Source organism: Staurois parvus, unplaced genomic scaffold (assembly GCF_062004578.1).
Source record: "Staurois parvus isolate SC_StPar_1 unplaced genomic scaffold, SC_StPar_1.0 ptg000080l, whole genome shotgun sequence".
In the NCBI taxonomy this organism is placed as follows: Eukaryota; Metazoa; Chordata; class Amphibia; order Anura; family Ranidae; genus Staurois; species Staurois parvus.
The window spans coordinates 6,396,579-6,418,174 of NW_028317876.1; the positions used below are offsets into that span (position 1 = coordinate 6,396,579).

At 41.7% G+C, this 21,596-nt stretch overlaps 1 protein-coding gene across 1 annotated transcript in view; it reads right to left on the bottom strand.

Annotated features, from left to right (window-relative positions):
- SNX25 (sorting nexin 25) overlaps positions 1–21,596 on the bottom strand; it is a 254,683-nt gene that overhangs the window by 26,604 nt on the left and 206,483 nt on the right. The window contains exons 8-10 of the mRNA XM_089669604.1: positions 13,513–13,644; positions 13,032–13,304; positions 11,919–12,083 (exon numbers count right to left, since the gene is read on the bottom strand). Of these exons, the coding sequence (XP_089525730.1) occupies positions 11,919–12,083; positions 13,032–13,304; positions 13,513–13,644 (570 nt within the window). The remainder of the gene's footprint in view (positions 1–11,918; positions 12,084–13,031; positions 13,305–13,512; positions 13,645–21,596) is intronic.

The window sequence follows — 21,596 nt, forward strand, 5'->3', positions numbered from 1 at the left end:
TGGCAGAAAAAAACATCTGTCCCTTGTAAAAGTGTGTGACGTGTTTAGCCATGTCAATCGTTTGGGTGTTCATTCATTTCATTGGCCAGAATAAATAATTTACTCTGTCCACTGAAATAAATTAACGCTCAAGCGCTAAACGTGCCTGGTTTAGAAATGTAAAGCATTTCTTCTGCCAAAACTCTGCTGCTTCTGGATGCACTGGCAGTGGCGGTTTTTCCTGCCTCTAAAATCCTCTACAAGTTTATGTGTGCAAGGACACATAGGTTAATATGCAGGGGAGTTTAGAGAAAAAAAAAAAGCCAGACAGCCCAAGAAGCAGCTGTAAAAAATGTCCAGTGTGCATAAGGCTCAACTATGTATCTGTGTATAAGGTAGGAATACACTGGTAAACTGAAACTGTGCACAGGACTCAGTTTCAGAACTTTATGTGCACTCTACCCATGTAAATCTTCTCAGTACAGTTGGGGATCCTTTTGAAAGAAGGCTGAAAAATACCCTTAAAAAGAAAAACTGCATTTTATATGTCACTGATAGCCCTTTTAGGCTGAGGCTGGCTTCAGAAAGGTGGCTATTATGTGGCTGCCTTCAAAGGGTGCCTGCTTAAAGTGGAACTGCACTGCATCTGAGACCAACAAACATAAATGTGATTTCATTGTTCAAAGCAATTAAATATTCAAAGCAACTCCCTCAACCATCCATGTCTCCATGCTTTATTTTGCCGACAATCCATTTTGAAAACCACCCCCTGGTATTTCTGGCAGTGGCCATATCGAGTAAGGGCAAATTATTTATGTAGCCTTTACTTCCTGCAATCCATCTGCCCTCAACTTAGGCATTAGCTGAGCTTAGAACGGTCCCTTCCCTCCTGAAGACTTATGGAATGTATGACAACATTTGCCTAGGCATAGAAACCAGAAAGTAACTGAAGAGAAAAAAAAAGTAAAAAAAAAAACAAAAAAGTTTAAAACAAGTAGATATGATATATTTACCTATTTCATAATGCTAGCAGCATAAGGATTAAAAAGTCAATGATGATAGAGTGAAGTTCCACTTTAAAACACTAACAGAAGCCCTACTTCAAACCATCCCATGAATTACACAGAATAGTCCTAATCTGCAATATCCTTTCATTAGCAACAGCAGAATCCTTGAAGCAGATTATGTACATGGTAATGGCTAGAAGACGGACCACAAGGTATTCCTGTTTCATTCAATTAAGCTACTGTATTCTGTATTTCTCTCTCCTGTGTTTTTTTCCAATTACCAACACTTTTCACAATATTTCCAAGAAATTGTTGCGTCACCTAATAAAAGTGTGACATTTCATGAAAAAATGTTCAGAGGTTTGAAATTCTCATGGTACACAAAACAGACAGCTAACGGCAGTCTTTGTGGAACATTTTTACCTCCATGTTTTCAGAAGTTTGCCTTCCTATTTTACAGTCATGATAAATTTATTGTTCACATTTACAGGTTGGATTGACCTGCTACACCAGACGAGAACAATACCAAATGACATTTTTATTTAGAGCTGTTCCGCTATATTTTATAAATTACTTCTGATAATACAGCAATACCTAGAGTGATATGCATTTTTTTTAGTCACAGAAACATCAATTGCAAAGTTTGGATAAAACAGGCAAAAAAAAAAAAAAAAAAACTAGGCAGGAAATGTTGGTATGAATTTTATCCAGACAAGCCCTAATAGAGGTTTTATCTTCCAGCAGCATTTTCCTTTATTTTTATATTTTGGAATTTAGTGTTGATATTTTTCATTTTCTGGAACAAGATACATTTTCCCTCCGCTATAAAAGTATAATTATGAATCTTAGTTTATGGAAATCACTTACTAACACAATCTTTTACATTTAGTGCTAGTTCACACAGGGCATACCAAAATGTACATTCATGGAGGCATGTGTTTACCTGCACAGGCATGCACGGATGTTCCATGCAGCCCCTTTGATGTCAATTGGGACACAGCAGTTGCATTGACACAGCTGATGCTCCCAATCGGACATCTGTGTGGGTGTGGATGCATGTCCCCAAACTCACACAGTGTGCATTCGGGAACACGCACCTACACCCACACGGATGTCGAATTGGAAGCAGTGGCTGTGTCCAAATTGATGCAATGGGAATGGCTGTACAGAGATGCTCAGAACACCCGCTGAGACCCCCCTCCCTACCCCCCAGCAATTCTTGGTTCTGAGTAATCTATGCTGGAGTTGCTGTGTACAGAGTACTCTAATGTACTTTGTCAGCCCTAAATAATTCTCTATGCAACCATCAGGACACATTCATATCTCACGTACCATAGCAACAACAAGCGCTCACACTTGCAGTTTTTTTAACAGTGATTTGCACGCGTTTCTGTGTGTCATGCATAGGGTGGCCCATGCATGACATGGTCCTTTTTGGGTGACGAGTGTTGCGCAATTTTTTCAAAGACACATTTTAGCACAATTTTGCTGCCAATTTCAAATTGCCAAGTGTGAAAGGGGCCTACTTTTCCTGCCGATTTTTTTTTCCATTCATTTCTATTAACCATTAATACTTACACTTTTTTTGTTTATATTTTTATATTTGTTTTGTTAATTTTTTTTATTGTCACTTTTAAAAAGGCACAACACAGTTTTTTTCGCCTTTTGTAAATAACTTTGCAATGCTTTTAACCAGAATCATAATTTTAGTGTAATTTAAAAACAAAATTACAGATTAGAAAATACTTTTATCTGCAGTAATACTATTTATTTTGAAACACTGGTCATAAAAAAGTGCATTTTGTTACATTTTATGTTTTATTGTCTAAGGATTACATGTAAAAAAAACATTTTTGCAAGACAATATCCCAAAAGAAAGCCTTGTTTGCCCTTAAAAATATAAATTATCTTATTATCTTAACCCCTTGGCACCTCCGACCCTTTAAGGGTTCCAGAAGCTGGGAGGCGGGCAGAGTTTTAGGGTCATGTGACCGCTGTGATTCGCGGTCACATGATCGGGAAATGTCCCGATCAAAAGTGGAGATTGGGACCTTTCCGTGAGTATCAATGTGTGTGCTGGGGGCGCGCTCTCAGCACTATATATATTTTTTTTTAATAGAACGCAAATTTGCGGCCACTCGGCATCTAGGCCCAGATGCCGGGAGGCCGCACATTTGCGTTTGACCAGCGCTAAGAGGTTAAGTAATGACAAAGTTATTGCTGAATAAACAGGTCCTTAGCAGAATTATAAAATTTGCTCAGGTCCATAGGTGGTGAACAGGTGTGAGGGGGGAAGTGGTTAAAATATGTAATTGAAATCAAATTTCTAGCCCCACAAAAAATGTACCTGCCTTATGGTCACATTTCCCAAATATGTAAATCTCTACCTAGCCCGTTCGTAAAAACGTATTAATATTGTAAAAAGTAACAAATAAAGAGCTCAACAGAAGGGGATCCACTGCACCAGCGTAGGGTCTAACAATGGGTCCAAGAATTTCATCCAGATACCTAATGGATGTCGGGCCCTCAGACCACCCTCATGAAGTCTGTTTCTGATTGTTTGGTCAGAGACATTCACACCAGTGGCTTGCGGGAGTCATTTTGTAGGGTTCTGGCAGTGCTCATCCTATTCCTCCTTGCACAAAGGAGCAGATACCAGTCCTGCTGATGGGTTAAGGACCTTGTATGGCCCTGTCCAGCTCTCCTAAAGTAGCTGTCTGTCTCATGGAATCTCCTCCATGCTCTTGAGACTGTGCTGGGAGACACAGAAAACCTTCTTGCAATGGCACGTATTGATGTGCCGTCCTGGAGGAGTTGGACTGCCTGTGCAACCTCTGTAGGGTCCAGGCATCGTCTCATGCTACCAGTAGTGACACTTACCATAGTCAAATGCAAAACTAGTGAATGACAGTTAAAAAAGATGAGTAGGGAAACAAATGTCAGTGGCCTCCACCTGTACAACCATTCCTATTTTGGGGGTCGTCTTATTGTTGCCTATCTAGTGCACCTGTGTTAATTTCATTAACACCAAAGCAGCTGAAAACAACCCCCTCTGCTACTTAACTGACCAGATCAATATCCCAGGAGTTTAACTGACTTGATGCTATACTCTGATTAAAACGTATTCCTTTTGGGCAGTGTAGTTTTGAGAACAGCAGATGGGTGGAGTCCTGCAGTCCTATTGTGTTTCTGTTCTAATACAGTGCAGTGGGGATTGTCATCCTAGATCAGAAAGTGTCTTAGGCTGGCCATACATTATACAATTTTCCTTTAGATTTACAAAAGCCATATATGAAGTCAAACCTAAACCCTTTCAATTTGTATGCAGTCAAGGAGGCCCTTGCACTACATAGTTGGAGGTAAACCTAAAGGAAATTGAATAAGAAAACTGTACAATGTATGGCCAGCCAGGTGAAAAACAAAAATACATTTTGAAAAAATAAAAATGCAGCCATCACATCTAAGGACTAGTAAACAGTAATACATATTTTGTTTGTTCCTGGGTTTAGACATTCTTTAAATTTTTTTTTTTAATGATTTAATGCAACAAACTACAAAACAAGCATGCACTGGTATCCTATCAGACCTACATAACTCTGCATGTGTTCTGGAGCCAGCAGCACAGCATCCGAAAAGAAAATAACCTATAAATGCAATCGGTCCATTTTTCACAGGAGCCTGTGTGTTGTTCCCTGCAATATATTTTGCCTACAAGCCTTTCTGAGATGTGCAGTAATTTACTTTATAGATCCTGTATAGTAAAACACAAAATGATGGATGAAAGATTCCTTGGAGAAAACTGCAACATGATGGATTAAACTATTTTCCAGCATGACACATCATACAAAACAATAATTTAAGCAGGTATGAAATAGAGTTAATCAATAACTATGGAAACATGGTTACCAAAAATATGCCTAATTAGGCTTTCATTAGCAGGCCTCAAGCCTTCTGTTTCCATGACACCAAGTAGTATTAATTCACTTTGCATTTTCCCCACGTAATCATGGGCATTTCTGTCCTGGCTGTAAACACCATGAGATCTCTGAAAGTGCATGTTAAAGCAGGCTTAGTTTAACTAGTCATCAATATTTACATTTCATCACAGAAGGCAAAGGGAAGTCACTCTAATTCAATACAACTTATTTTCTGAATAACACTACTAAATCCTTCCGCTTTTGTGGAAACCGACTGTATGCCTGAAAAAATACGAAGGCTGACAATTAAACCCTTTTTTCTGGATATGCCCTCACCACAAAAAAAAAAAAACAATGAAAAAAGGAGCATGACAGCCAGGTAAGCCATGACAGCCATTTTCAGAAGCTGTCAGCAATGGCAGTCTCAGTTCAGTCTGCTTATCAATGGCAATGATCAGTTTAAACAAATTTTTTTTTATATATACACACTATAACTATATATACACATACATAAGAAAACAACAGCAGTGAGCGCTAATCCTGATAGCGGCTGAGCACTCTAAGCAACCAATAAAACTTAAAAGCAATAACATAAAATAGTGCAGCGCTGAAATAGTGACAATATGACAAAAAATTGTCCACTAAAAGTCTTGTTCATATGAATGTATCCAGTGTCAGATGTGAATTCAGAATTGGTGATCCGTGTGGAAATGGCTGAAAAACGCACTCACCAGAAGTAAGACACATAAACGCAGTGTGCATTTAAAGCTCATGGGTCATCAATCCAGAGGGAAGTGAAGCTGGTCCGGTTACAGGAATGGTGGGTCCCTCCTCCGTAAATGCAGCAACAGATCTTCCTTCTCTCGATTAGAAGTAGAATTCCAAGATCCAGGTTCTGCAAGCAAAAGCTCCTCATTCTTGACACCAGGACATTTTCTGTTTCCGCTGGCCACAGTCTAGCCCCCTCTGATGCTGATGCACGATGAATGGAAAGTAAAGTAAGAGCCTCGCTGTTGATGCGAGGCTCTTACTTTACTTTCCATTCATCGTGCATCAGCATCAGAGGGGGCTAGACTGTGGCCAGCGGAAACAGAAAATGTCCTGGTGTCAAGAATGAGGAGCTTTTGCTTGCAGAACCTGGATCTTGGAATTCTACTTCTAATTGAGAGAAGGAAGATCTGTTGCTGCATTTACGGAGGAGGGACCCACCATTCCTGTAACCGGACCAGCTTCACTTCCCTCTGGATTGATGACCCATGAGCTTTAAATGCACACTGCGTTTATGTGTCTTACTTCTGGTGAGTGCGTTTTCCAGCCATTTCCACACGGATCACCAATTCTGAATTCACATCTGACACTGGATACGTTCATATGAACAAGACTTTTAGTGGACAATTTTTTGTCATATTGTCACTATTTCAGCGCTGCACTATTTTATGATATATACACATACACACACACACATTTTTGTGAATATTTTATTATAGCTTTTCATGTGACAACACTGAAGAAATGACACTGCCATTAATGTCTAAACCGCTAACAAAAGTGAGTACACCTCTAAGTGAAAATGTCCAAATTGGGCCCAATTAACCATTTTTCCCTCCCCAGTGTCATGTGACTCGTTAGTGTTACATGGCCTCAGGTGTGAAAGGAGAGCAGGTGTGTTAAATTTGGTGTTATCGCTCTCACTCTCTCATACTGGTCACTGGAAGTTCAATATGGCACCTCATGGCAAAGAACTCTCAGACAATCTGAAAAAAAGAATTGTTGCTCTACATAAAGATCGCCTAGGCTATAGGATTGCCAAGACCCTGAAACTGAGCTACAGCATGGTGGCCAAGACCATACAGCAGTTTAACAGGACAGGTTCTTCTCAGAACAGGCCTCGCCATCGTCGACCAAAGAAGTTGAGTGCACGTGCTCAGCGTCATATCCAGAGGTCGTCTTTGGGAAATAGACGTATGAGTGCTGCCAGCATTGCTGCAGAGATTTAAGGGGTGGGGGGTCAGCCTGTCAGTGCTCAGACTATACGCCACACACTGCACCAAATTGGTCTGCATGGCTGTCATCCCAGAAGGAAGCCTCTTCTAATGATGATGTTCAAGAAAGCCCGTAAACAGTTTGCTGAAGGCAAGAAGACTAAGGACATGGATTACTGGAACCGTCCTGTGGTCTGATGAGACCAAGATAAACTTATTTGGTTCAGATGGTTTCAAGCGTGTGTCGCGGCAAACAGGTGAGAAGTACAAAGACAAGTGTGTCTTGAATACAGTCAAGCATGGTGGTGGCAGTGTCAAGGTCTAGGGCTTCATGAGTGCTGCCAGCACTGGGGAGCTACAGTTCATTGAGGGAACCATGAATGCCAACATGTACTGTGACATACTGAAGCAGAGCATGATCCCCTCCCTTCGGAGACTGGGCTGCAGGGCAGTATTCCAACATGACAACGACCCCAAAACACAACACCAAGATGACGATTGCCTTGCTAAAGAAGTTGAGGGTAAAGGTGATGGACTCGCCAAGCATGCCTCCAGACCTAAACCCTACTGAGCATCTGTGGGGGATCCTCAAACGGAAAGTAGAGGAGCGCAAGGTCTCTAACATCCACCAGCTCCGTGATGTCGTCATGGAGGAATGGAAGAGGACTCCATTGGCAACCTGTGAAGCTCTGGTGAACTCCATGCCCCAGAGAGTTAAGGCAGGGCTGGAAAATAATGGTGGCCACACAAAATATTGACATTTTGGGTCCAATTTGGACATTTTCACTTAGGGGTGTACTCACTTTTGTTGCCAGAGGTTTAAACATTAATTGCTGTGTGTTGAGTTATTTTGAGGGGACAGCAAATTTACACTGTTATACAAGCTGTACACTCACTACTTTAGATTGTAGCAAAGTGTCATTTCTTCAGTGTTGTGACATGAAAAGATGTAATAAAATATTTACAAAAATGTGAGGGGTGTACTCACATCTGGGAGATATATATATATATATATATATATACATACATACACATATATATATACACACACACATACACAAAAATATTGGGACGCCTGCCTTTACCCGCACATGAACTTTAATGACATCCCAGTTTTAGTCCGTAGGGTTCAATATTGAGTTGGCCTACACTTTGCAGCTATAACAGATTCAACTCTTCTGGGAAGGCTGTCCACAAGGTTTAGGAGTGTGTCTATGGGAATGTTTCACCATTCTTCCAGAAGCGCATTTCTGAGGACAGGCATGGATTTCGGACGAGAAGGCCTGGCTCACAGTCTCCACTCTAATTCATTCCAAGGGTGTTCTATCGGGTTGAGGTCAGGACTCTGCAGGCCAGTCAAGTTCCTCCACCCCAAACTCGCTCATCCATGTCTTTATGGACCTTGCTTTGTGCACTGGTGCGCAGTCATGTTGGAACAGGAAGGGGCCATCCCCAAACTGTTCCCACCAAGTTGGGAGCATTAAATTGTCCAAAATGTCTTGGTATGCTGACACCTAAGAGTTCCTTTCACCGGAACTAAGGGGCCAAGCCCAACCCCTGAAAAACAACCCACACCATTATCCCTCCTCCACCAAACTTTATACTTGGCACAATGCAGTTACGCAAGTACCGTTCTCCTGGCAGCCATCACACCCAGACACATCCATCGGATTGCCAGACAGACAGACAGACGCGTGATTCATCATTCCAGAGATCACGTCCCCACTGCTCTAGAGTCCAGTGGCTGCGTGCACTACTGCATCTGATGCTTTGCATTGCACTTGGTGATGTAAGGCTTGGATGCAGCTGCTCGGCTATGGAAACCCATTCATTGAAGCTCTCTATGCACTGTTGTGCTAATCTTAAGGCCACAAAAAGTTTGGAGGTCTTCAGCTATTGACAGTTGGCGACTTCTGTGCACCTCAGCATGCGCTGATCCCGTTCTGTTATTTTATGTGGCCTACCACTTCGTGCCCGAGTTGCTGCTGTTCCCAGTTGCTTCCACTTTGTTATAGTACCACTCACAGTTGACCGTGGAATATTTAGAAGAAAATTTCACGGATGGACTTACTGCACAGGTGGCAACCTATCACAGTACCATGCTTGAATTCAATGAGCTCTGGAGAGCGACCCATTCTTTCACAAATGTTTCTTTGAAGCAGTCTGCATGCCTAGGTGCTTTTATACACCTGTGGCAATTGAGTTGACTGGAACACCTGAGTCCAATGATTTAGAGGAGTGTCCCAATACATTTGACAATATAGTGCGTGTATATGTGTATATATAAAAATAACATTTACTTTCCTTTCAGAATCAACATTTTCTATGGGATACTATACTACAAAATACTCCCACATATGCGGGCCATTTAATGCAAACAAAATGTGTAAATTTGCACACAAAAAAAAGTATTTTTCCCAACAAATTAATTCAAAACCGTGTTGCAAAAATGAATACACCCCAATGAAAGTCTTAGGTTACGTTCACACTAGGGTTGTGTGCAGGTGGCAGAGAGGCGTTTGGGAAGCGTTTTTGCCGCTTTCCAAACGCCTCGAACAATTCTGCACATTGCGGCACATGGTGCTGTTCTAACGGGAGCGTTAGCGTCGCGTCAAAAACGGACGCCTCTGGTCGAGTCAGGAGGCGTTGAAGCCTCCTATTCTAGTCTATGGTGGTGCTCCGCAAATGCCCGGCGTTGGCGGCGTGGTTGGGGTGCGGTTGCGGGGTGTTTGCGGAGCGGTAACACCATTTAAACTTCACCATAGGCGTTTGTGGGCCGTTTTTAACGCTCGGCATACGCCTAGCAAGCGCCGCTAAATCGCGCATGCAGCGTTTGCCGAGCGTTAAAACACGCTCCGCAAACGCCAGACCAACGCTTGCCAAACGCTATAGGCGCATTTGGCAAGCGTTGGTAAAACAGTCAAGTGTGAACGAGCCCTTAGGAGCAAAGCTAAATTTTAGACAACAAAATCCTAACAAGAATTCAACTACAGGTGAATCTAATTCATTAAACAGGTGTCCAGTAGACAGTTGATTATAAAAGAGCATTACTTAAAGAAAACCCCTATTTCATGCTGTCAGTAATGGCACCACATGAAAGAGAAATGTCACAAAGCCTGAGAAAGAAACTAATTTCTTTACACAAGAAAGGTGAAGGCTACAAGATCAGCAAAGCTTTACTTATCAGTCAGAATACTGTAGCAAAAGGGATACAAAAATATAACAAAGATGGAACTGCAACCATCTCACAGAGACGTCCAGGCCATCCATGGAAGTTAACACCTCAACAGGAGCATCTTCTTATGAGAAAGGTTGAAGAAAATCACCATGCAAGTTCACTGCAGTTAGCTAAAGTAGAAAGACAAACTGGGGTGATGGTTTCCCGTGACACAATATGGCGTACACTGCAGAGGAATGGCATTGCATGAGTATTGTCCATGAAGGAAGCCTCTCCTAAAGCCTATGCACAAAAAAAACCTTCCTAGAATTTGCCAGGGCCCATGCTGAAAAAGAAGACTACTGGGATTCTGTACTCTGAAGTGATAAGACCAAGATAAATGTTTTTGGAACAGATGGCTTCAAAACTGTATGGCACTTCAAAGGTGAAAAAGTATAGAAAAAATGCATGGTGCCTACAGTGAAACATGGTGATGGCAGTGTCCTTCTGTGGGGCTGCATGAGTGCTGCTGGTATCAGGGAGCTGCATTTCATAGATGGTATCATGAATTCACAGAGGTACTGCTCTATATTGAAAGAAGATGCACCCATCACTCTGTGCCCTTGGCCATCGTGCACTTTTCCAACATGGCAGTGATCCAAAACACATATCCAAGGATACTGTTGCAATTCTGAAGAACAACAGGGTGAAAGCAAATCAGTGGCCAAGTATGTCTCCTGATCTGAACCCAATCGAACACATATGGAGAATTCTGAAGAGACAAGTTTAGCATCATTCTCTTTCCAGCATCCAGGCTGTAAAAGAGGTCGTTCTTGAAGATTGGAAATAGATGTTGCAGTAGGTCACCAACTTGTTCATTCCACGCCTAGAAGACTTGGTGCTGTGCTTACAAATCATGGAGGTCATAGAAAATACTAGATGGAATAGTTCTTGTTGTGGGGTGTATTCGTTGTTGCATATACATACAAACACACACATACTGCTCAGCATAAATGAGTACACACTTTTGAAAAGAAAGATTTTAATCAATATCTCAATGAACACAGGAACAGTTTCCAAAATTTTGACAAAACAATCACTTTCACCCTGTTCTCCAGAAATACAACAGTGGCCTTAGATGTGTGTTTTGGATCATTGTCATGTTGGAAAAGTGCACGATGGCCAAGGGCACGAAGTGATGGTAGCATCTTCTCTTTCAATATAGAACAGTACATCTGTGTGGTGTCATTACTGACAGCATGAAATGGGAAGTTGTTTTCCTTGTTAAGCAACACCCTTTTATAATCAACTGTCTGCTGGACACCTGTTTAATGAATAATTAGACTAATCTGTAGTTTAATTTTTGTTAATTAGGATTTAGTTATCTAAAATTTAACTTTGCTCTGAAAACTTTCATGGGGGTGTATTCATTTTTGCAACATGGTCTTGAATGAATTTGTTAGGAAAAATACTTTGTGTGCAAATGAACAAATCTTGTTTGCAATAAATGGCCGGCATTTGTGGGAGAATTTTGTAGTATAGTGTCCCATAGAAAATGAGGATTCTGAAAGGAAAGTAAAGGTTTTCTGACAAATTTGTTGGGGTGTACTCATTTATTCTGCTTAACACCAAAGAAGGTGAAACTTATTAACAACCCCCTCTACTACTTAACTGACCAAATCAACATCCCAGAAGTTTAGTTGACTTGATGCTATACTCCGATTAAAAAGTATTCCTTTAATTTTTTTGAGCAGTGTATATTTCAATGATAATGGAAATAAAAATTAAACAGTGGACAGTTAGTGATTTCTAAAAAAATGAAGTGAGCAGAAATAATATGGCAAATAGGAATTATTCACGTTTTCCTTGGCTGTACCTTTTTGTCAAGCTTAGGTGCATTGGTGATAGAGCTTAGGGCTTGTCTCTTGTACTCCAGTTTCTCCGTGAGCTGCCGCAGTTTGTTGACAGCATAGCTGGCCTGTTCAGTAATGCCACTGTTACACTCATTAAGTATCTCTTCCACACCTTCACACACCTGATTCTGGATAAGAAGAGAGAGTGATATGAAGACTTCAGACTTTTGCACAGATGGTGTCCAATGCCAAAAGAAATTATTCCACAGCATTTTTACACAGACACTCCTACATCACAAAAAAATGTATTGGGGAACATTTCCCATTTTCCTAACAAAAAAAACCCCTTTAAAAACTAACATTTAACTAAACCCCCTTTTTTAGCTTTGGATAATTTGGGGAAAGACAAAACCTGTCAGGTTTTTATGAGGTTTTTTTAAGAGTTCCCAATTGGAAAATTTCCGCATATTTCCTGTCTTGGTGAACACACAGAAAGAGGGGAATCTTACCAGTGGGGAGAGGCGGTAAACGTCTTAAGAGATTTACATAATTCCTAGGTTCACATCTGCGCGAATGGTGCCTCTGTGGGACCCGCACACATTCAGACAGCTGCAACCACCCACATAGTGAAATGCGGGACCTGCAGGTGGGTGCCATTAATCGTAATGGAACACCCCCCCCCCTCCCCACACTGGGAACCTCAGTTCCCATGTGGGCTGCAATTTCCAAAGTAGTGCAAGGACTTCTTTTCTGCTTGTCAAAAGAATGGGCTGTCGTGTCCTCGCAAACCACGGCCCACACGGCTGCGTAGATGTGAACCTAGACTTTATTGGTGTTTGTGCCATCTGTTGGGGACAGATTTTCCCTCCCTTCTGTCTCTGTGATTACAAAACTAGTAAAGGATTAGTCCCCACAGTGAGGACAAAGATCACAATTAAAATACACCAGAATTTCAAATCCATCCCCATGCTAGTTGAAATAAAAAAAAAAAATTGTAAAGGGTAATATTAGAGACCAGGAGTCCGTGTGAAATTTTTCTAATGATCTAAAGCTGCTCAGCGGTTTAACTGCCTGAAAAGAGTTACCATACATTGTACAATCTTAGGCAAATCTACAGTTCTAAACACAGTACTCACCATTTCATCCTTGTCATCGGAGACACACAAGCAGGAGGACGTATCTTCCTGCCGAATCAGCTGCTCATACAAATCACTGACGATGAATGAGGGGTAGAACCTGTCCTTCAGTGTCTCATAGACATCAGCTTGGACTTTGTTGAACACCTCAATCCCTTTGTTGCCCACAAGACTCTGCTGGATTTCTTTGTAAAGTGACTTTTCTACTTGTATTTCTTTACTTTCAACAAAGAAATTCTGGTAGATTTCACCAACTAATTGAGGTATTTCAGACTGCAGATAAAAGAACAGCATTATTTGGTGTTGATAAAACCAAGTATTCAACAATATGTGATTGCATTGAAGGGATTAGATGCATAAAAAAAACCAAAGACCCAATATGAAATTTTTTTTCAACAATGGAATTGTTATCCAATTATATAAACGTGTTGAGACAATGTGAAAAAAAAAAAAAGCATTTAGCTATAGTTATTTATTTTACCTTATTTGCATTCTTCAAGTACTCCACAGATTCCCAAAAACAGATTAGCGCTCTCTTATCAATTCTTTCCATATATGTTCTAAAATGTTCTCTAAATGATGAGTTTGCCAAAATGTCATCAAACTGAATAATCTGAAATATAGAAAAAAAAAAAACACAAAAAACTGTGTAGAAAATACTAATAATGCTCCTGGAAACACAATACAGAAGGTTAAATATTTTGTGTGATCATTCAATGTAGATAAACAATGAAGTTCTCAGTTAACGCACCAATCTGTAAATTATCTATACATTTTCTTGTTGTGTATAAATTATACATTTAAAATTAGATCAATTAAATCATTACTACAGCAGCTGGTTCACAAAAGTAAAATGGTCCATTTTTATAGTACAAACATGCTTTGCTGATCCATGGTTCCCATATTCCCTCAAATCTAGATTCATCATTATTGACAATGCTAGTTAACTTGTCGTTTACCATTATCCAATTAAGTTTTTGTTTAACCTCGTCTAGCAGAATCAATGATTGTCTCCAACTTCTAGCTATGGTAATACATGCTGCCAGGAAGAGGTAATGAATTAGTTTAGTCGAGTTTTTGGGAACGGTAGCAGGTAGCAGATGAAATAAGGCCACTTCCGGTGTTCTACGAATATTAATTCCCGTAACCGAGTAGATAAAATTAAACATTCGGATCCAAAATCTATTCACTACCGGACATTTCCACCAAATATGGAACATAGTTCCCTCTTGTCTGCAGTGCCGGAGGCAATTAGGTGATACTGAAGGACATATTTTAGCGAGGCACGTAGGAACCAAGTACCAACGAAGTAGCGTTTTGTAATTGGATTCAATAAGAGCAGTATTAATCGGTATCTTTGATAGAGAATGGGCCGCAGTCTGCCAAGTTTCCAGATCTAAGGAGCTATTCAAGTCCCTTTCCCATTGAGTCATATAGGATAATTTAGTGAGAGGATCGACAAGAAGCATAGACAATGGACAAACGACCCCTCATCAACCCAGTTGCCCCACAAGAGACTTCTAAAGGAGTGTACAAGGTTCTGCGATTAATTTAAGTTTGCTAGAGATAAATGAGATAATTTAATAGCGAAACAATTCTCCAGGAGGCATCTGGTACTGTGTCAGAAAATACTGGAGAGAATGAGGACGAAGTCCATCCAGGAAGTCTCCAATACGCAGCAAACCCTTATTCAACCACCATTGAAATACTGATGGTGACACACCAGGAATAAACTCAGGATTATAAAAAACTGGAGCTAATGGAGTATGTGGGGAGAAGAAAGGTTTGCGAGCCCGCCATCTATCCCAAACCATCAATGAATAGGACAGCGTAGGACACAAAATAGGAGGACGTAAGCGACTGGGGAGCCACATAAGAGCACCAATAGCATAAGGATGGCAGGATAAGGCCTTAATGCCAACCCACTGGGGGACATAACCTCTGGCTGTAGTACAAGTTAACTGTGCTATCTGACCTGCATGAAAATAAGCTAGGAGATTAGGAAGTCCCAAATCGCCATGCTTCTTTAGGGAAAAGAGAGTTGACCTGTTGACCCTAGGACGCTTTCCCCTCCAGATAAATCTAGAGACTGCAGCCTGTAATAGTATCAGTTCCTGTTTGGGCACCATGATCGGTAACGTCCTAAAGTAGTACAATAGGCGTGGTAAAAAAGTCATTTTAATAGAGTGGATTCTACCAAACCAGGAAAGTGGGAGATCCTGATACTCTAGTAAATCAGATTTAAGTCGCTTGAAGAGCGGAAGATAATTTGTCTTGTATAAGGATGAAAAAGATTTTGTGAGGTGAATCCCTAGATAGGGGAGAGAACGAGGGGCCCACTGGAAATCAAAATTGTCCTGAAGGTAACGAACCTCCAAGTCCAGGAATGAAATATTTAAGGCAATTGTTTTAGAGGAATTAAGAGTAAGACCGGAGGCCTCTGAGAAACGATGAAACAGGTGAAGGAGACCGGGTAAAGAAGTGCGAGGATCAGATATGTACATCATCAGCAAATAGAGCGCATTTATGATCCCGCTGACCGCAGCGGATGCCCAAAATAGTGGGATCAGAGCGAATGACTACACTGTTCAACAGGTAAAAAGTTTTGGGCATAAAATTAGCTAATCTTACATAATTCTGGGGTGCTGAAAACGAAAATGACCCTAAAAAATGTTGATTGGCTCTAGTTTCCATGATATATTCACCCATCTAATGACGTAAGCCATTCAAAATTATGATGCAACTTCAGCTGCATATTGCGCAATTGATACTGGTGACCAATAGAAAATTGCATGTATACTGAGATGATGCAATATTAGCCTTTAATTGCATCACTTCACTGCATAAAAGCTGCAGTATCTGTAGCTGATTGTAGTTCGACAGCGTCTTTACATTTCGTTTTATGCTTATATAGGCTACTCAGTAATGCCTCGAACTTGTGTGAATAAAGCAGATAATTTCTGCTATATCTGCGGTGAAATAACTTTTATCTCACAAAAAAGGAGGATAACAGGAATGATTAAGAAAGCCTACAACTTGTATTTTGGCTGCAAGATAGGAGACCAGGACAAGAGCTGGGCACCACATATATGCTGCAATTCTTGTGGGACGGCACTGGAGCAATGGTTGAATGGAAAAAAGGCATCTATGCCTTTTGCTGTGCCAATGATTTGGAGAGAGCCAACAGATCATGTTAGTAATTGTTACTTTTGTATGGTGCCTCCAATTGTAAAAGGGCTAAATAAGAAGAAAAAGTTATCTGTGCACTATCCAAATATTCCATCGGCAATACGTCCAGTTCCTCATGGAGAGGGGCTACCAATTCCTAAAGCACCAGAATCCTTCGTGGTTGAGTCAAGTGAGGAAGAACCTGAAGCGTGTAGTCACGTGCAGTTGTAAGAGATAGCCCTTTCCTCGAATACAAGAGAAAAACCAAGAGAAGCAAAACCGACACAAACTGAAGACAAAACTAGTGAGAATCCTAAGTATTAAAATGATTCAACTTAGCTTATGGCTATAATTTTTCTTGGTAATCCTATGCAATATATTATGCCATTTAGGCTTTGTTATGTAGTCAATATCACTTGCTTTATATTTGTGGAAAGACATCTATCTATATAATTATTGTGCATTATGTAGTCATTACGCCTATAGTAGAAAACTTTCCGTTTACAGAAAAACTAGAGCCAATTGACAAATTTCATTGTTATATTTGAACTCAGAATGTGAAATTCATTAAGAAATGGATCCTTTTGTTTCCAAAACTGGCAAAAAATAAAAATTTGTTGAACAGTGCTATCGCAAGAGATTCCATTGCCAGAGCGAATAATAGTGGAGAGGACAACCCTGTCTAGTACCAAGCCCTATCGACAGGGAGGATGACTTATAACCACAAATGGAAACTTGAGCCGAATGATTAGAATAGAGGGCCCGTAGCAAGGTCGTAAAAGAAGGGCCAAACCCAAACCTAGCTAACATCTGAAATAGGTAGTTCCACGATAGACTGTCAAACGCTTTATGAATACCCAGCGATAACAATAAAATTTCCCTCTGTGGAGATTTGTCCCAATTAGAATGGACGGCTGACAGCAAAGCTAAAGTCCGGCGAATTTGTTCAGATGTTTGTCGACCGCTGATAAAGCCTGACTGATCATTACGAACATACAGTGCTAGGAATTTATGGAGGTGTAAGGCCAAAATTTTAGTGAGAATCTTTAGATGACAATTAATGAGATGGGCCGGTAATTGGAAACTATAGAAACATCTTTGAGGGGTTTGGGGATGACACTAATGAATGCCTTATTTTTGTCGGGGGGCACCAGTCCCCCATCCCGTAGATAATTAAAAAATTGAACCATTTGGGGAACCTGGATATCAGGGAAAACTTTGTAATAATTGTGAGGAAGACCATCCGGTCCTGGAGGTTTATAAGGAGCTAGAGATTTCAAAGCATCCCTAATCTCTTTACACGAAATGGGCCGTTCCATCGACTCCCTATGAGCCTCCTGGAGACAGGGAAGAGAAACAGAACTCAAGGAGTCGAAAGACGAAGAAGCAGTTCCCTGAGGCGTACTATAAAGTTCAGTGTAAAAAGAGTGAAATTTCCGAAGAATCTTACCCAGAGCTTGGGATAAAGTGCTGTCGTCTAATCTGAGCTTAGGGAGGGCCGTTTGAGAATGTCTGGAAGTCAACTTGCGGGCCAAGAAGGTACCAGGTCTATCCCTCCAAGTAAAAAATTTATGGTTAGACCATCGTAGTTTGTCAGCCGTAGTAGTAAGACAAAGATTTAGTTCCAGCCGGGCTTGATCCAATTTAAGCAACAAGTCTGGACTGGGATTTTGCTTATGCTGGGCAACCAAGTCAGAATATGCTTGAGTTTTGGTGGCGAGAAGGTCATTTCGGGCTTTAAGTCGTGAAGAGAGCTGAATAATAAACCCCCTGAGGCCTTATGGGCTGTCCAGTTAATGGCCGGGTTCGTATCCTCTGACTTAAGTTCAAAGTACGTTTGTAAGTGAGAGCAGATGTCCTGACAGTAGGAAGAATTACCCAAAATAGATTCATTAAGGCGCCAATAAGCAGTCCTACCAAGCAGCCTGGATGACAATGTTATAGAAATCGAGTCATGGTCGGACCAAGGCGTGGAGAGGATTTTAGCAGTGAGGAGTCTAGGGAGTGAATATGTATGAAGAAATATATGGTCAATGCGAGAACAACAATTATGAGCCCTAGAGTAATGGGAATAGTCTCGAGAGGTTGGGTTAGCTTCTTTCCAAGCATCAACAAAGTCAAACCGATACAATAGCTGCGCCAATTTTCAGCTTTGTCAAGAAGGGGGCTGAAGCATGGTGGTTTGGGAAGGATCCAAAATTTGATCCAAAGCCAAGTTAGAGTCACCAGCCAGAATGACATCACCTTCGAATTCGCTAGCCATAGAATTCAATAGGGAATGAAAAAATGCCACCTGGTTGGTATTTGGAGTGTAGTAAATTAAAAAAGTAATCAAATGTCCCCCCAGGTGTCCTTGCACAAGAAGATACCGTCCCTCCTTGTCCCGGATAACTTTAGATTCGGTAAAGGAAAGACGGCGAGATAAGCAAAGGGCAACCCCCCGTTTCTTCTCTGAGGCATTAGCAAAATAACAGACAGGATAATCTTTATGTACGTATCGTGGGATAAATGAAAGTGGGAAATGTGTCTCCTGTAGGGCAACTATGTCCGCCCCAAAAGAGCGGTATGAATTAAAGGCCCTTATTCGTTTGGAGGGGGAGTTAAGCCCCTGAACGTTATGAGAAAGTAGACGGATCATTCCGCTATGAGACCGTAAAGAAGACATAATCGTCAATTAAAAAACTAGATAGAATGGGGACCCTCCGCTCCTGGAGCATAAAAAGGGTCCAAAGGATCCAGATACGCTGACGACTGACCCTGGGAGAGAAAAAGAAAAAAAAAAAAAAAAGGGGGAGAAAAAAAAAAAAAGGACAATAAAGAAAAGAGAGGAAGGAAAAAAGAAGGAAGAAGAGACATTTGGAAAAGAGAAATCTTCATGTCAAGCAACCGAAGGTGATATACAAGCTTTTGTAACCTAAGCAAATCAAACTTCACACCCATAATAGCAGAGCAATAGTCCTGCAAAGGAATGGGTCCACCCGGAGAAAACAACTCAGGGAAGAGTCTTCCAATCAGGGAGGGCGCACAGACACTCCCCGGAACCAACAACAACAACAACCCACCAATAACATAACAATTAGTAGTCAAAAATGCAACCGATCCTCTGATGAAGAAATCAGCATGTAGATAAGAGGTAACCCCAAGGCCCCAAACCTCCCACAACAGCAGAAAAGTAGTGGTCAATGTTCCCAAGGAACCACTGAGAGGCCACCACCCAACCGTGGAAGAAAGAAAAAAAAAAAAAAAAAAACACCCAAGGAGTCCCATGAAAAGCTGTAGAAACTTAGGAAGTCTGCCTGGGTGATGTCCGCGGCCCAGTCTTTCGAGGATTTGTAGCAGTCCACAAAGGTGAGAGCGACTGAGGTCGAGAAGCCGATCTTGCTGGGGAGTGAGATGTAGGACTCTGAAATATAATGCCCAATTGAAATAACAATTGCTGGAATGTGGAGAACCCATAAGACTTTCCATTAAGATTGAATTGTAGGCGAAAGGGGAAGGCCCAGCGATACCGGATACCCTTCTGCACCAAATGGGAAAGCAGAGGCTTAAAGGATCGCCGTTTCTGGATAGTAGTCAGAGAAACATCAGCGAATATTTGTATCTTATGACCTTCAAAATCCAGATCCGGAGTCTCTCTGCTATACTTCATTACCGCTTCCTTGACCTGGAAAAAATGAGGCTTTACGATGATATCTCTAGGTGGCCCGCCTTGTCTAGGGGGAATCAGCGCTCTGTGGATACGATCGATTTCAGTATGGAGACTATCGGGTATTGCAGATCGTATGAGGGTGTGTGTGCAGCTAGTGAGATTTTTAACAAATTCAGGGAGACCTTGAATGCGGAAATTATAGCAGCTAGCCCGATTCTCCAAATAATCAATTTTAGAGTAAGCCGCCTCTAAGCGATCTTGCAAGTCGGTAATCATATTAGAGTTTTGGGAAACTCTATGAACTATCGTATCAACTTTAGTCTCAATACTGTCTAGGCGTTGGCCCAACTCCTGAAAATCCTGTTTGAGGTCGGCTGCCAATTTTGAAGTAGCTCTGTCCAGTTTGCGTTGCAGTAAATCAGCGAACCAAGCTATTCGGGTTGCATCACTCGAATATTGTGGTGGATCTGGATGGATTGCTAGCGAGTGAGCAGGGCTGGCATTCTCAGGTTCGGGGCCACTATGCTGGCTAGAAAATATGGCCGCTATCTCACTTCCCAGTGGTGAGGAAGCAGGGGAATCAAAGCCCAGTGAACAGGCCGAAGCCTGGGACTCGGGTACCGTAGGGCTGGAAGGTGACTGAGGGGGCTGCCGAGATTCACTCACCCCATCCTGCGCATCATCAGCGGTCCGGTCCCGGCCCATGATGGAGGGAGAAGCAGGGTCCCATGTCACCCTCTGTGGGAGAGGTGCAGCTCTGCAGACAGCAGATGAGGCAGCACGAACCGCAGACGCCGAGCGCCATCTTGAGTCCCGTCCTCTGCGCAAGGAGTAATGATTGTGAGCCTCCGCAGCTCTTCCCCGCCGTCCGCCCCGGCATTGTGCGGGGGCACGAAGGTCCAAGCAACACCCGGTGGAAATCCCGGAAGCAGCGGAGGATCAGTGCCCGTGCACGGGCTGTCACTGTGTCCGGGGATGTGCGGAGCTAGTGCCGGACCATCCCGTCCGGCCGGCCGTGCATGCGCACTCTAACATACGATTTTAAATACTATTCACATGTTAAAGCCAACCTAAATTAAAAATATGCATTGTCCAAATAAGCACACATTGGGGGAAATTTACTAAAACTGGAGAGTACAAAATCTGGTGCAGCTTTGCATAGAAACCAATCATTTTCCAGGTTTTTTTCCAAAGCTTAATTAAACAAGCTGAAGTTTGAAGCGGATTGGCTACCATGCACAGCTGCACCTGATTCTGAGCGCACCAGTTTTAGTAAATCTCCTCCTTGGTGTCCAGAAACCCAGTGTGCTCTGGTATACAAACTTTAACTGAGCTTCCCAGAGTGAGACCCTTGGCAGTCTGACGCAGCACTCTCCTAGTTACTTATGGCTGACCATCAAAGTGGCCTAGCAATGCCCCTGTTAAAGGAGGTGGAGGAAGAGAGTCAAGATTTCTGATCCAGGAAGACTGTTGAATATTTTATTCTTTATTCCAAACATACTAGGAATCCTGACAGTGGTGCAGCTTAAGCGTAAAATGAAGCTAATCTTCAGACACCTGGGGATGCCTATTCTAACCTCCTAGTTCCAGAGTGTTTTCACTACTTCATGCTTGCTTTAATAGCTATTTAGCTGTGAAATGTTTCCTCCTTTCTTTGCTTCTCTATCTTCACTAGAGGGTATTTGGAACAAGAACTGAACCAGATGTCACCACAAATGTCAGGTGAAATGGACAGTATAAAGGCAAAC